General features: G+C 34.8%; 3 protein-coding genes across 3 annotated transcripts; 1 reads left to right on the top strand and 2 right to left on the bottom strand.

Annotated features, from left to right (window-relative positions):
* Positions 1-419: 419 nt before the first annotated feature.
* Positions 420-6,148, bottom strand: LOC109817251 (Pseudouridine synthase family protein). The gene is made up of 9 exons (XM_020382468.3): positions 5,293-6,148; positions 4,507-4,562; positions 4,348-4,430; positions 4,166-4,244; positions 2,837-2,947; positions 2,016-2,125; positions 1,324-1,407; positions 780-817; positions 420-706 (listed from the first exon to the last, which is right to left on the bottom strand). Exons 1-9 carry the CDS (start codon positions 6,146-6,148, stop codon positions 636-638), a joined length of 1,488 nt encoding a protein of 495 aa, XP_020238057.2. The 3' UTR covers positions 420-635.
* On the top strand, positions 6,056-7,615 carry LOC109817252 (cryptic loci regulator). The gene is made up of 2 exons (XM_020382469.3): positions 6,056-7,081; positions 7,198-7,615. The coding sequence occupies exons 1-2, from the start codon at positions 6,680-6,682 to the stop codon at positions 7,357-7,359; spliced, it is 564 nt and encodes a 187-aa protein (XP_020238058.2). The 5' UTR covers positions 6,056-6,679; the 3' UTR covers positions 7,360-7,615.
* Positions 7,616-8,585: 970 nt separating this feature from the next.
* On the bottom strand, positions 8,586-12,257 carry LOC109817263 (glucuronokinase 1). Its single transcript, XM_020382480.3, has 6 exons — positions 12,028-12,257; positions 11,808-11,957; positions 11,547-11,735; positions 10,772-10,888; positions 10,199-10,359; positions 8,586-9,063 (listed from the first exon to the last, which is right to left on the bottom strand). The coding sequence occupies exons 1-6, from the start codon at positions 12,232-12,234 to the stop codon at positions 8,817-8,819; spliced, it is 1,071 nt and encodes a 356-aa protein (XP_020238069.2). The 5' UTR covers positions 12,235-12,257; the 3' UTR covers positions 8,586-8,816.
* Between the last annotated feature and the right edge of the window lie 4,545 nt (positions 12,258-16,802).

The raw sequence follows: 16,802 nt of genomic DNA on the forward strand, positions 1-16,802 counted from the left end.
CAGTGTAATTTAATAATAATAAAAAAAATATAAAAAAGGTAACACTAACATATGTCATTTTTAAAGTTAAAGCGTAACGATAAATGATTTACTATCAAGTAAAAAAAAATTCAAACCTAATACATTAAGACATACCATTTCCTCTACAAAACCACATCTCTACGCTAATTATTTTCAACATATTAATATCTTCATACAAATAAGTAACAAATTTTACAGACCATTTCTCTAACTTTCATTTACCTGACAAGTCAAGAATGAAGTTTATATAAACACTGAAAAATGAATTATATGGAGTCGTTTAGTTTGTGAAAACATTTTTTTTTTATTTTTACTTCTAATTACAAAAATATTAGTTCATTTTCACTTTACTTTCTATTAACAAAAGTTTGAATTGAAAATAATGAAAACAATAAGAATCACCAAAAACAACTTTTTGTTGTTTTCTTTTTCATTTTGTGTTTAATGCTTATGAAAATTTTTGAAAACAGAAAAAAAAAAAAAATAAGACCATTTTTTTAATTAAAAATGAAAATAGAGAAATATTTTCTAAAACTAAATGACCCCTAAACCACTTTCCATGTTTTACCCAAGAAAGAATAGTGCATAATCCCATCATCAACAGAGCAGAGAAGTCAGAGATAATTTTTGGTAATAGCTTCTTCCAGCTCTTGAAAATCCCATGCATCATCTGCCGAATATTGCCCTGAAGAGAAGAGAAAAGAACCATGTAAACATTTACACAAAATGATTCTTGAAGGTCGGCCAAGACCACTTACCAATTGAATCTCTTCGGAGAGCAGTTAAATGGGCACAGCTGCGAAATTAGAGCAAAAAGTCAACAGTAGAAAAAACACTTTGATGTTGGAGAAGATTATAGTATTTTTCATCTTCATGACCATTCATTGTTGCCCCAAATTAATACTGCAGACTAAACTTAAGACACTGACTTCATTATAAATATAAAATATTTAATATTAGACCTGGTGAGCCCAAATAACCTACGTCTGATGGAGTCCATGTATGCATTTTTTTTAGTGAATCCATGTATATGCATGTTAAAACATTCGCACAAGCAAGCATTTTTGAATATTACTCAAACCAGAGCATATACTTTAGTCTTTGCTGATAGCAACTTAGGAATACAACCCAACACTAGCAGGAAAGCACTAAATCATCATAGACTAATTATAGAGGTAAAAAGAAGATTAAACACATAAATGAGGGAATGAAATTAAAACATGAGACTGACAATATTTCTACTTGTCATGTTGCTCTTTTTATGAGAGAAAATTTTAACATAAGAAATACTTAAACTAATACCTGCCAAGTGCCTTCCCAAAATCTGCACAGAGTGACCGAATATATGTCCCTTTGGAACATGTCACTCTAAAAATCAAATTTTGTCTGCAAAAATAATAAAACAAATACATCAGGGTATAAAGAAACAAATAAGCCACAACGATATACAGATATTTCCCAAAACTACATTTTATAAGGAGAGAGCACTCTCTAGGTAAAAGCTTTTATTATGATATGCTCAAAACATATAATCTGTTATAGGTGCAAACAAGAAATAAGAATTTATATAGTAACCTTTTTGTTTTATGTTTGGAGCTCAAAGAGTTGTAATCATTCTATTCCATTACAGGTATTAAAAACATTTTTCTACTACTTAGTCAGGACCGAGGTATACCCTGCCACTTTGAGTTTGAAGCATTTACAACCTCTTCTTTTGGCTGACAGACAGATTGTTGGCACTGCCTTGTGGTCAATGAAGTTATTGAGAGCATAGAAAAGAAATAGGGTTGAAGATTTATACTCAAGCTGGATTTCAAGAATGCTCATGAGTCATGACATTGTCGATTCAGATTTCTTGATTAAATTGCTAATAGCACAGGATTGGGTTATCAATGAAGTGCATTGATTTTGCTGTCTACCAGTGATGATTTCAACTGCTATAAATGGTCAACCTAAATCCTGATTCAAGGGCAGCAAGGAGTTTAAAATGTTACCTGTCGTCCAAGCTACGCTCTATGTCAAACTGAAAAATTGAAATTCGTCTAGGTGAAAGTTCAATGCTTTCTCCTCTCCTTGCTTTCTCATACATCTTTTCACCTCCAACCTATCATGAACCAGTCACAACTTGTAAGGAACTGAACTAGTTGCCTCAGTGACTCAATAATTAACAATAAAATACTAGAGTTTTGAAAGGAAACACAAAAATAACAGCAACGAATCCTTTATCCAATAGGTAGAGCCAGTCACATGAATCAAACGACGCTATCCTGTTTTCTCACAAACCAAGTTTATAGAAATGAGTAAATTTCCCAGTGCTTATTCGTAACTTATTCAGAAGGGAAGCATGGTGCTGATAATATTGATGCATAAAAAGCTAAAGTTGAAAACTAATTACAAATAATGGCTAAAGGTACAATTTTTTAACACCTTAAATATTTAAATTAATAAAGTATACTCAATTCACATCAAGTTACACGTCAGTTACAAATTTACAACACAACGTCTTATTCAACTGGTGAGGTTGGGTATATGAATCACAGGTTTCCATTTGGATTTGTTAATAACTCAGACTATATTTTCATAGTTGGTCCCAATCCCAAGCCAGGTTAAGGAGGAGACTTGTTTTAGATGCTCAGCAAGTCAGTGTAAAACTCATCAATATACCAAACAAGGATTATTTACGATACAGTTACAAATTTAATACCTAAAAATATTTAGATAATATATAAGGTAAAACATACTTCCACTCTTTGCCCAAACCTCAATTTAAAAGAAATTATGAAAATCAAATAATTCAAGAATTGCAAAAGCTTACTTTAATAGCTGAGAACATAGGAGGAACTTGCCAAATCTCCCCACGAAAGGACAAAGCACTTTTCTTTATATCCTCATCTTTGATGTGCTCCCATGACTCACGTTGAATGACCTACAAATTATGTTGGCCTATGAGTGAAAATATTGCACATAGTAAAAATTTAGAAACATAAATGTATTGCCATATTAAATGCAAGCTTTCGTTCTATTGCTCACGACTCACACCACAATGACTTACATGCAAAATTCCAAGTTTGAACTTAATACTTATATTCTTCAATGCTATTAATACTTGTATAATGATCTGGAGTACTCTTATTATACCATTTTCACTATGATGAACATGGTTCAACGTTAAAGCACCAATACAATATTCAGATATATGTTATGTTCAAAGTTGTGGTTTTAAACATAAATATAGACATATACTTTGATCAAACAATTATTATTTTGTGTGACAGCCTTCTTAGTGGATGTGTTGGAGTTAAATCCTTGCTAACTGATATCTCCATTTTCATAATGGACTTTTGGGCTATCAACACAATTTGATGGCAAGCCAGTGGCTGTACTAGTAAAAGTTCAAAGCTTTCATGCTAAGGAGCATCTTACAAATATAAAAGTCATTCATTATCCCTCTCCTAATAGCTCAGCCTTCTAAATTGAATGGCTCTTTAGGGTTGGGTGATTCCCTATGGTTTCAAGATTGAGTATTTTTTAGTACTACCAAAGCAATCTCGACAAATGTTCTAAAGAACAATTGTCACTGCCCCCAATCTTGCAATTAAATTAAATTTTTACAAGCGTATATCTAAGCACAGATGATATATTGAATGATTGGTGGTTTGGTCATAGGAATGATTGCAATTTCCAAGACAGCATTGCATGCTCTCATAACCAGTGATAATTTTAATTGTTTGATCTTACAAAGAAAAAAGTATCTTATTTAGAATGAATGGATTAACAGTTCAGTCACAAAAAAAGTGCGCTGAGGACAGTGTATCACCCAAAAAACATATCAGACGCTCTAACCATTTGATTATTCGAAGAAAAATCAATTTCATTTGTACCACAATGGAATTGCTCTTTAGTCTTAAACCCTAAACATCAGATAAAGATCCACTAATGCACTAAAATGCAGCCTTGAACTTCAACATGAAAATTAAGTTACTCAACTTATGAATATCAAGTAATAGATTTGATGGACTCACTTTTTTGCAAAAAAAGTTAAGTACGGATTATATGTGAATTTATGCTGTTCCATTCGAAGGGCAAAAGTACATTTTCTTTTCTGGCTCATAAACTTACACATGAGATAAATAAATTAACTCACCGGTGAATCAGCATCCCATGTTGAAGTAGCCTCTCCCAAGCGGAAAACCCCACTATAACCCTTAATCATCCCTTGATATCTGAAGCATAAAAGTCATTTCAACCAAAACAAAACTATAAGATAGTGAAACAGGCATCACCACTGGGTACTCAAACAGAAACAGATTTCTAATTTTCAATCACCTGTCTACCAGTTTTGTTGCTTTGCCAACACAAACAATCAGTAAACCAGTAGCCATTGGGTCAAGAGTCCCAGCATGCCCTACCTGTAAATTAATGATGTAACAATGTATGTCTACATGGAGAAGCAAACTTCTATAAGTATGTGTGCTGAAAAATAACCTTTTTCACTTTGACAAGGCGCCGCAGCTTTCCACAAACAGTGAATGAAGTCCAACCTGTCAGAAATTTACATGCCAGTTATATTTTCATTGACATGCAAAAAGAATTCACAGTTTCAAGCATTTCAAATTTACAGCATTCAAAAAAATGACAACTTAAGCAAAAAGTTGTTGCAAGGTCCACCAAATAAATAAAGATTTAAATAAAATATGAGATCCATAAAAACAAAGCCACAAAAACAGTGAAGCTTAGACTACATAAACCATTAGTGCTACTGCTATGTTTTCATTCTGTGAGGAAGTCACTTAATCATGAGTACCAATGATAGTCCCTCCCCCCTCCCCAGCCAAGAACAAATTGCTCGAGGTACAAATATCTATTCAAGGAACTAATCTCTCTAAACAAATGATTTTCAATGCAACAAATCAGATTCATTAGACTAATCTTTTCCATACACACAGACTAGATTCATTTCATTTAAAGGGTTAATCTCTTTATGTATATTTTTTAATACACATGAAATTGAACCTTCAACCACATATTTAAGGAGCCTGGTTATATGCTAATCATACCACAGCACAACATGTTAGTAAACTCCCATGCATTTTACAACAACTACGTTAATCCTGGACCATGTAATAATTTCTCCCAGACCCGTGTCTCACTACATGTAATAATTTCTCCCCCACCCCAAAATCAAACTTGATTGCATTTAACAACAACCATTCTGCACAGGTAACATAATACCAGTTTCATTGGAAGCAGAGAAAAGAATGTAAAGCTGACCTTTGGGTTTGTTGATCAAAACCACAGTGCCATGTGGACTATCCCACACGGGAGGGAGAGCAGTCCTCCTTGACGAAAGAAAAGGGTCTCCTCCAACCTGAACATCCTTGTTATCAGGAACCTTCTTCAAACCCTTAAAAAACTCCTCAACCTTCTTCTCCTTAAGTTCTCTAGTTCCACTCCCACTCCCACTCCCACCCTTGTCTTCCTCCTCCACTTTCCCCTCAAAAAACACCAGCTTTTCATCACCACCACCAACTTTCTTCCTACCCTTTCCCTTTCCATTTGCATCTGACTGTCCAGGTTGGAGGAAGGCCTTATCAAGGCATTGGTCAGGAAAGTACTTCTTCTCCAACTGATAAACCATCTTGTAATGCTTCTCCTTCTCCCAGGGATAGGCAAACGCGTCGTAGAAGTACAACTCTTCTTCTCTCTTATGCAGCGTGGGAAAGTCGACCACCTCGGGCTTCAACTCGACGAAATCTTGGTCATGCGGCGCGTTGGTGTCTTGATCGGAGTCGGAGCCGTACATCCTCTTGCGGCGTTTGTTGTAGTACTTCCTCTGGGCCTTGTCGAGTTGGGGCGGGTCGTGTTCGGGAGAGTCATTGGGTCGAACAGGTGGTGGGCGGGGGGTTTCGGGGTAGGATGGACGGTTGATGATGAGTTCGTATTGGAGAGGGTATGGAGAGGGGTTGGTGGAGAAGAGTCTTGGAGTGGGGAAGGGGAAGGAAGAAGGAGGGAGTGTTGGGAAGTGTCTGTGAGTGTGACAGTGGCAGAAGAATCCGAACCTTGCGGAGGACATGGATAAGAGAAGGGAAGATACGTGGGTTAGAGTTTGAGATGATGCCTTCACCATGAGATCCAGGGAAGTAGAAGCTGCTACTGCTACTCTATAACTATAATCAAAACCAACCTTTAATGTCCTTTAGTTGAATTTGGAGAAAAAAATTCGAAGTTTTAATTCACAAAGATAATGATGATAATGCACTTGCACAAATTTATTTACTTGGAGATTCAATTTTAAACATAAAGTAATAGAATTTCAACCCTCAAAATCTCATTAAATATATACAAATAATGAATTTTAAAAGTTTAGACACTTTGACCGATCAAACAAAAAAACTTTAATAAAAGGATGTTGGCTAGTTAATTTTTTATTTAAAAACTAAAAATTAAAATTCAAAGTTATGATTGATATTTATTCACTTTTAAAATAAAATTGTGACTTTAAAAATCATTCACCAGAAAACCCGTTGTGTAACATTGACACTAGAATGCAAGATTGGAATTGGGTGTAGCTGAGTGGTTGATTAAATTAGTAGAAAGCAGAAAGCAGAAAAAAAAAAAAAAAAAAGAGTAGAAGAAAGGGAAAGGGTAGTAGCGGCATATGGTATTAAGAATGGAAAATCCGAAATCGAGCGTGGAAAGTCAAAACCCCGCGCCCTCTCCCATTTTCGAAATGGAAAACCAAAACCAAGACGAATGGGAGCTCCACAACGACCACGGCTTCGTCTACAAGCGCAAGCGCCGCCGCATCGACCCTACTCCGCCGCCGCACCCAGACCCAGAGGCGGCGGCGGAGCAGCGCCGGCGAGAGCGCAAGAAACAAACCCTACTCAAGCTCAAAACCAAGTACGAGAACGAGATTCTTCAGTGGGAATCCTTGTCGAACACCTTGCACTCACTGCAACAACAACGCACCACTCTTCAACCACAGCCCATCCCTGCCACGTCGCTCCCTTCCACTTCCGACTCCACCCATTCCCTCCTCGACGACCTTCTATTGCAGGTAACAACCCTCAATTTGCAATTTCGTTAACACTTTACCTAATTTCTAGGTCAGGTGTAATTATAGGGTTCGCAATTGAATTTATTAGCGTGTGTGTGTGTCTGTGGATTTAACAGGTGGAGGCTCAGGAAGCAATAATTCGCGATGTTTCGAATTTATGCAACATAGCAGAAGCAGTGTGCGTTAAGCGAGAGGAACAGTTTAAACAAACCTTGTTTGATCTTCCGATTTGGGCTTCGCCGCACGATCTCATGCAAGTGCTGTGTGATGATGATTGATTCAGCCTACTCGCTTTGCCCAAGGAATTTTACTATTATGTGTAAGTGTAGCTCTGTAGCACAGTGGTGTCGTGTCCTGTCGTGTAGATTAGATATTTGGTAGGTTGGTAAATATTTTTAGATTGATTGTGTTATGAAAAGGGTCAAACTTTAGGATGAATGACCACCATAAATATGGTGAATTTATAAGGAATTCAGTGGTTTTGTATAAAATTCATTAACTTCTAGAATCTAATGCCATCATGTGATTGGATTTTTTGCTGCTTTTCTTTTGAGTTTGAGAACACATCGCTGTTGTTTGATTAAACTTACTTGTGGATGACCTTCAAGATATATGATATCATGAATTTAATGTTTGAAAATAGAATCTTTGTAATTCTCCTCTTTTTATTCCACTGGTGATTTGAGTTTTGAAACTTATGTATCGTTTTGAGTAATGGAACAGTAGACAGACAAATCAGAGAAATGTAAGTTATATTAAAGAAATGAAATGCACACTTGAGTTACAATAATTCAGGATAATTTGAGAAATTGGTGTACTAAGTAATTGGGTATATCAATGTAATTTGGTGAGAATCCTGTAAGAATAAGATTGATTATGTGTACGTATTCATTGGTCGAGCTTGGCCTCTTGGTTGCCACGCGCATTCTCTTATCGTAGTCTTCTTTTAGTTATATCCTTAGGCGGGAAATCCATAAGCCATGCCTATAGCCTTAGCCTATCTAATGTGACATGATTAAATTAGTCTCCATTTGTCTTACATGTGGTATGAACTTTTCGTCTTAATCACCACAACCAGAATCAGAAACTAGGGTATTGTCTAGAGACAACGAGACCTAGAGTATCAGATATCGGTAATTAGAGACTCAATTCTCACATTTTTTGTAATGATAAACGTGTTTCAATTTAATTTAGACGCATGTTTCAATTACGTTCAACACAAAAACGGAACACGGTTTTAATTCCACCCCATATACTGCATTTAAAGTTGGTTCAACCAAAAAAATTATTTAATTCATACCGGTAAACTTCTATTTATGAGCATTCATTTGAACCATTACAAAATCAATTAGTCAACGATCATTGCGCTCTACCATTTGGATCCCCAAAGTACAAAATAAATAGTTCAGTTGCCCAACTCAAGCAACAACAAAAAAATTGAGTTCTCACTTCTCAACCATGATCGGGCAACCCATATGTCAAACACCCATCGCTGTTCAAAACATAACAAAAATGAAGTCGATATTTTAACACATTAAATATGTATGCAGGAAAACTGTCTAGCATACATCTCAGTACATAAACCCTTCAAAATAAAAACACAGCGGTTCATAATTAACAAATTCAATCCCTATTTTTCTTTTCTGAATTAATCGATCAAAAAACAAAATCACAGTTTGACAACTAACTCCCAAATTAAATGGAAATGTTTCTTTCTTCAAACCCTCAAATTAAATTACTTTATTTGCAAGGTTTTCAAGTCAATATCATTTAGACGAGAAGGAAAAATTTCAATAGGTAGTATCACAAATCCTTCTTTTTGGCATTCATCCTCGAGAAGCTTCACTTGAGAAGCCCCCTCAGGACAAAATGCAACAACAGCTCCTCCGCTACCTGTAAATTTTGACGCAGCTCCAACCTTTCTAGCAACCTCTACCATTTTTAAGTTCAAAGCACCGAGGGCATCATCCCCAAACATTAACCTGTACAATATCCCAACAACCAAGTTTAATAGATACTCCACAGTTCCATTTTCTCCATGCCTTTCATTTGTTTAAGGAAAACAAAATTAATGAATTTTTAGTGATAGAAGATACCCTACTTGAATCCTCTATATGTGTGTGTTTCTATGCATGTACATCACCAGATAGATTAGTGTATTAGGCACCCTTAGTTCCTTTGCTTGGGTATTAGTTGAGGGACCCTTAATTCCTTTGTAACTATTAAATGCAAGGAAGACCCTTAGACCTTCCCATCGGATATTGGGTGAGCTGACCCCTAGCCTTGAGATTTGCTGACAGAGTTGAGGGCCCCGATTTCAGATGATTATGGGATGTGACTTGTTGGGAGGAGTTGACTCCCCCAACTGATATCAATGTTTTTGCAAAGGTACTTTTTTTTTCTTCTTTTTAATCACTTAGTTTCTTAATGCCCTTACTGAGTCTACGTGACCACTTCTTATTAATGTTTCCGGATTATCCAACAGCTAGATAGTGAGCTTTATTGAGGTCTGCCAATAAGTATTGACTTCTTTTTATGCTAGATGTTTGGGCCATTAACTCCCATGTTCTAAACATTATAAGCCATCCAGGGAAGAACTTGTGTTTTAATTTAGATTATGTTTATTGTGTATTGGTAAACTAGAGTTGAGTTATGATTTAGTACTTAGTAGGCTTGCTAGACATAATCCTATCTGGATAAACTTCTCCATGAGTTTTTTTTATTAAAAAAAAAAATGTAAAATAAACTAACTTCTTCACAAGTTAAAATCAACTTAAGTACCTCAACTTATGGAGAAGCTAGATTAGAGTTTTAATAAAAGTTCAATTGCACAAGTTAATTTTAACTTACGAAACAAGTTTAATTCATTTTATCTTCTTATAAATGCTTAAAGAAAAGCTTATCCAAACAAGATCTATAGCATATTCTATGTGCTGATCACAGTTTAGTGTTTTCAGTTGTCAGAAAAACCAATTAACCTTCAATGAGAAAGTAATCTGTTTATTGAAAACTTCATTCAAGTTTCAGAACTGTATTGTTGTAACTGCTATCCGTCAAAGAACCAAATGGTCCAAATGTTGATATCTAAATATAATGAGATAGAAAACTTTGAATCACCTTCGCAAGTCAAAATTTCGATTCATGAGTGCTGCAAGTTTGGAGTAGTCTTTTTTTTCTAATGCAGTCCTTCCTTCTTCAGCAATACTAGCAACTTCAAGCATTGAAGACACAATGAATTCATCACCATCAAGCCACCTCTGTCGTACTTTACTATGAACCTACAAGTTGCTGTCAATTAAAATTTATACTTATAAAGGAAAATGATCTAACGCAAGCTTCTAATATGGAATTGAAAAGCCTACTCATTCAAAATGTTACCTCAGAATATCACTGTATATCACTAGCTCCAACATAATTTTCATTGGGGCATATAGTGACTAGCCCAATGCCAAAATTCTGGTACTGTACTTCAACAGATAAAAGGACTATTCTTAGGAAGCAGATATTACCACAGACATCCCTTGTGTTGGGGTATGGGTAAAGATCTGAAATTTTATGAAAACTAATGCAATATATCTAAAAAATAATAATAACAACAACATAAAAATCGAATGCAATTACATAATACAGGAACAGGCAGGGTGCATAGAATAAAAACAAAGATGAAGCCACTGCATGCCACTAACTAACCTTGCCAGAATCACTAGGATTTTCCGCATAGATGAGATACAGAGGAGGGAGGAGACTCAAATCCATAGGTGTATAAATACCATGGCCCAGTTCATCCATGCTATCCTTGCTAAAGTCCTATGAAAACAGAGCAAGCAAGTCACTCACATTATTCATCGATACACATTCATTACATTAAGAAACGAAGTGTTCAATGGAAATAAAACAAGAGTTTATTTTCTATACACCCACAACTAATCAAAAATCATCATTGGTCTTGTGATTGAAAATATAGAATAAAAACTTCTAACAATATCAATACATATACTATTTACTCATAAAAACAATAAAGAAGTTAATTAAAACACATCTTTCGTGTAAAAGTTTTTTATAGTCATAAAAAAAAATTCTTATTAATTTCTCCAAAACCTTATTTTTTTACTTTGCATAAGTTAGTTTAACCTTATAGAAAAGTTTATTTCGATTTTTCTTCATTTTTTCTTCTTCTAAAAGTATATTTGGAGAAGTTTATCCTCACAGACTGATTGTGTTGCATGAAAAGTATGTTCAATTTAACCATAGCTAAAATTATTTATCATTGGTTGACACTCTAAAGATCTATAAATCGCGATCACAGCCGCATCGTTGTTCTTAACACTGCATGAAATTACAGACAACTGCGGCCACAATCCCGGTGCCAGAGACTCCCAAAACCTTACCATTCCACAAGCAGACCAAAATTTGAAACACTGATTCACATTGCATGCCAATCAAAGCGAAACAAAAACGCAGTTACCATGTAAACAAGGCCACCGTAAACTTGCGCGACCCGATCCTGAAGACCAGCGACAATTCCAAGCTCTTTCTCCGCAGCGAGAATAAGGTTAGGCCTGATCTCCACCTTGACGAGGTGCCTCACAGCGTAGAAATCAAGCAAACAGTTCAACGCAGCGCACACAATCCCGCTGGAACCGGAGAGACCAGCCTGAGAGAAAGAAAGAAACGGCATAAAACGGATTGAAACGTGGAAGAGTTGCGTTGCAGGCACGGTACGTACCTGGCGAGGGATGTTAGTGTCGTAGGAGAGAGTGAAATTGGATGGACGAAGTTCGATAGCGTTGTCTCGGCAATGAGCGTAGAAGACTTTGCAGATAGCCATGAGCAATCGCACGCCGCCATAGTAACCCTCGGAGCTCAAGCGGTGAACCTGCATGTGTTTGATGAATTGACATGCATGGTGGAAACGGAATAAGAGGAAGAGAATCGAAGATACGAACCAATTGAGAGAGAGATGCGAAATGGACGAGATCGTGGAGAGGGTGGGGTTGGATGATTAAGACGTCGGAGGGAGCGAGTTTGACGGTGGCGCAGAAGTTGCCCAGACTAAACGATATCGTTTTGCCGTAATACACGTCGCTCGGGTTTCCCAGAAAACCCACCCTCGCGTAAGCCTTGTGCTCGATCACATCGCTAACCATATCCATTGCTCTCTCTCTCTCTCTCTCTCTGCCTCATCACCCTACTATCTCTTTTATCTATAATCTATGTCAAATTTTTTTCTTAATTTTGTAATTAATTTTCAATAATTTTGACTACTAAAAATATACTAGAGCATTAGGGAAAATGTTAAACTTATTAATTTCATAATAATTATCTTAGAAATTATAATAATGATAATTTTTATAGCGTAGAAAACAATGCATGCTCGTTAGTATATTCTACTTTTTATAGTAAAATATCACTAAAATAAAATGGAAAAAAAATTAAATACTTTTATGTGTTTTTTATTGGTGTACTTTTTAGGGTACACGGGCCGAATTTATTATAAATTATCATGATGAATTTCTAATTTTAATGAAATTTTTTATTTTATTTTATACTAAAAAAGGAACGGATATTTTATACTTTTTTATTTTTTAAAAAAGTAAAAATGAGATGAAAATCATGGATGGTTCAACAGTCATTTTCAAAGTCAAGTAAGGAGATTGAAAGATGAACATGAGATAAAAATAAACATTTAAATTTAAGCTCTAGATAAAGCTAGAATATAAGTGTGTATAATAAATATTGTTGAATTATTTTGTAATTATTATTTGTATATATTTTTGGTATTATCTGATTTGTGAGAAAGAGATAAGATTAAAAATTGTAATGAATTGCATAAGAATAAATTTTGGGATTTGGTATGATAGGAAGATGCATGACATAAATTGATTAAATGAATAATTGATTATTGGTAGGGACGTGGAAGAATATTGACAAGACTTTCTGTACTTGTTGTTATTTTTTATTGGCAGGGGGCGTACTGCGATGCAAATCTCGTCGACGAGTGCACAGGCACGGACCTTGGAGCATTATCTTCACTTCACAGTATTCGATTACAAATCAATACTTTTATATATATATATATATATATATATATATATATATATATATATATATATATATATATATATATATATATTTCTTTTTTTTTTACACTTTTATTTTTCTTTCTTTTAAAAATATTTTGTGACTATTTTTTTTTTGTTCTAGTTATTGTAATTTTGCACAAAATGTTACAAAACAAGAAACTCAAAATTGCAACAAAAAAAAATACAAGTATATAATTCAAAAATTAGTGAATAATGTTGCTACTTTTCTTATTTTTACTTAGGTCTATTGGAATGTGTAAAGCGAAGTCCCACATTGGTTAAAGTTGGACATGTTGAGTAATATATAAGTGAGAAAAACCACTTACCTAATGCCTTAAGATTTTAGGTTATGTTGTAGTGTCAAGCTCACTTATGTGACTTACTCACTACCCATTATATTGAGTGCTCCCCGATGTTAAAAACTCCCCAACAAGATCTTTGGCTTTCAAACATTTTGAACTTCAAAGAGAGAGTTCAACTAATATTTTGTTGCTGCCTCAAGCGTTTAAAATATCCATCAAAGTTTGTAATCAAATTGAACACAAAAAAAATTCAAGAAACAATGAAAACTACAAGACATATGGAAACATAAATCTATTAATGAACTAATGAGATGCATGAACTCAAAGATTATGAACTAAAAACACATCATGCAATTTTAGCCAGCACAATTATATATATATATATATATATATTTTTTTTTTTTTTTTTTTGAAGATTCAAAAATAAAAAGGACAACTAGAGATAATGACAAAACAATAACTACACATGACTTTTAAGACATAAGCATTTACATAGATTTCAAAAGAAAAACTCATATGCACCATGTGAATCTTCTATCAAGCTCCATACACCATATTACACATCAAAATATAAAGGAAAGCTCATAGAAAAAGAATCCTAAGGTCATACAAAGTAGAACTAAAAAAAATTGAACCAAACTTTTTTCAAGACATTTTAGATTATCATATAGCATATAAAATTTAGATCTAAGCAAGAAAAAGTAGACAAGACATGTAAGAATACTTAAACAACAAGAAAAAGTATAGAAAAAAACATCCATGGATGAACTAAGCTCCGATACCAAATATGATGAAACTAGTGGAGGAGATGCTTGTTGTTTCTCTACTACTAGCTTCATTGAAGCTTTTAATCTTCATCCATAGAACTTAAACCTTCAAAGAGAGACTGAAAATGGTGGAGGGACAAGGAATAAGGTGCACCACTTCAAGGTGAAGATTAGCAAGAGATGGAGAACTTGTCACAAGGAGGAATAAAGTTCGTAAGGAGTAGATTCTCCTAAGAGAGAACTAAACCTTTTGAAAGAGAAAATTGAAACTCAATTTTATTCATCAACTCAAAAGTGTCGTGTACATGTGAGGATGAAGATATATATATAGGGTTTGGTAACTTATGGTGCAAGTTAAGCTAACTATGGTTACATATAACTGAGATTAGGTTAACTTGTACTCAATACTACTAACTTTAGTTACAATTTAATTTTTTATTTTCCTTCTTGAAAATGTCACTATCCTAGATCTGAAAGAGTCAATAGAAGTTTTTCACATGGCAAGGTGCAAGGTGTGACTCATGTCAACATCCTAGATATCTAGAAGAGTCAATGAGGGCTCTTATGGGCCATACATCCAAGTGGTGCTCTTATGGGCCAATTAAGTCCAATAAGACCATATCTCATTTTCTAGTTACACCCCTTTAAAATACTGTATACACCTTTAAAAATAAAAAAATACAAGGAAATAAATTCCTACACTATTTGACGCAAAAATACAAGGTCAAAAATAAGAAAATATTTACAAAAAAAAACATTTACAAAGAAGAGAAAGTAAGTTATTAAAAAAGAACCAAAGCTTAATAAGAACTTTGGTCTTTTTCCTTTAAGCCTAACTCACTCTTTTTGGCTCATTTAGGACTTGGTCCCTTGATATGATGTCATCAACTCTAACATAGTGAAGATACCTTATGTCTTGAATATATTTTGAGGCACATTCTTTTCCCTTGTAGATCAAATCTTGCACACATGGTCTTCTAGGAACACCAATCATAAAAGGAAAATAGTGATTAGTTCCCTTATAACTAAGCTCAACAGAAGCTCTAGTGTGACAAGCATCTTCTTGTTCAATCTGATGTTGTTTGATAATTTTCATAAAGGAACTATGAAAATGATGCTCTCCATGTAGATCAAATGGGACTTTCAATTACACCTTTTCAAGAGTAAGATAGAAAACAAAGCCACACTCTTTCTCTATGATAAAGAGGCAAGTACTCCTAATGATTAAGGTATAATGAATGCATGGGAGGATCATCCACTAAAGTGAAATAAAAGTTGTCTTCTTCGTCTCTTATCTCTTCCAACAATTTTTCATACTTCTTAGAGAAGTTATTTGTTTCCTCATAGAGTTCGCTACGTGTGATTCAAGATGCATAATATTTAGGATTTCTTGGGTTAGGTACCACCAATGATGTATACACATTTAATGGTTCAATATCAATTGCATCAAGGTCTACAAAAGGTGAAATTTCATTTATTGATCTAAGAATTGCTTCAACGATCTCTTCAACATTCATCAAGACTAAGGGAGCTTGGAGTTAAGGAATAGGAGTAGGAAGCTCCTAAGAAGTTGCTTCGATTAGTTACTCTGACTATGTCAGCTCTTGAAGGGTTTTAGTAATATAGGCTACCAATACAAACCAAATGATGGCTTATTCTTTGGTTATAAGAGTTGTCCTTTTCTCCTTCCTTTGATGTTTCTCTTTCAAAGATAGATGTTATGCTTTTTTTAGACTCAATACTTCCTAACACTTGGTCTTAAGTATAGAAAGGTTGTGCACCAATTGTCCTTTTTTTTTACATGAGGTTGTTAGGGTTCCTCTCAAATGGTTTCAATGAGGGAGTAAAAATGGTATGTTAGTGGCTAAGGTGGAAGGATAAGAGCTTGTCATGAGTTAGAAGATGAGTCAAACATAGTGATTGAAGGAGGTGTATGGGTAGGTTTTGGTGATTTTGAGGGTGCTTTTTTATTTTCAAATTTAGGGTTTATGGTTAAGGTGGAAGGATAAGAGCTTGTCATCAGTTAGAAGATGAGTCAAACTAGTGATTGAAGGAGGTGTATGGGTAGTTTTTGGTGATTTTGAGGGTGATTTTATTTTCAAAAGGGTGGTAAGGCTAGTGTTTAGGTTGATCTAGGCTATGGTGGTTGGAAATCTAGTTGAAGGGTTAGGGCTTAAACTGTTTGGGAAAAGGGTTGGCCTATTTGGTTTGTCTGCTAATAACTATAGGCTTTTTAGTTATTGGTTCTTCATTTTGCTTTGTTTTCACCTTCACATATTTTCTCTTATAGTTAGGAAGAAGGTGGACAATGTCCATCTGATGCATGGTGGTGAGATTAATCTCTTCACCCCTTTGCCTTCTTCTAGATTTTTTGCATTGATGCCAACAATCTCAAACACTTTGGTGAAGAGCATCTCATAAGAAATGGATACCCTCTTACTTCTTTCACAGTCTCACATGCTCAAGCAAGACTTCAAGTGGTAGAAGATGAGGTTGGGTTGGTTCACAACAACACCCAAGAAAATGCGATAAATGCAAAAATGATTTACAGCAAAGACATTATCCAAAT

Source organism: Cajanus cajan, chromosome 2 (assembly GCF_000230855.2).
Source record: "Cajanus cajan strain Asha chromosome 2, NIPB_CcT2T_4, whole genome shotgun sequence".
In the NCBI taxonomy this organism is placed as follows: Eukaryota; Viridiplantae; Streptophyta; class Magnoliopsida; order Fabales; family Fabaceae; genus Cajanus; species Cajanus cajan.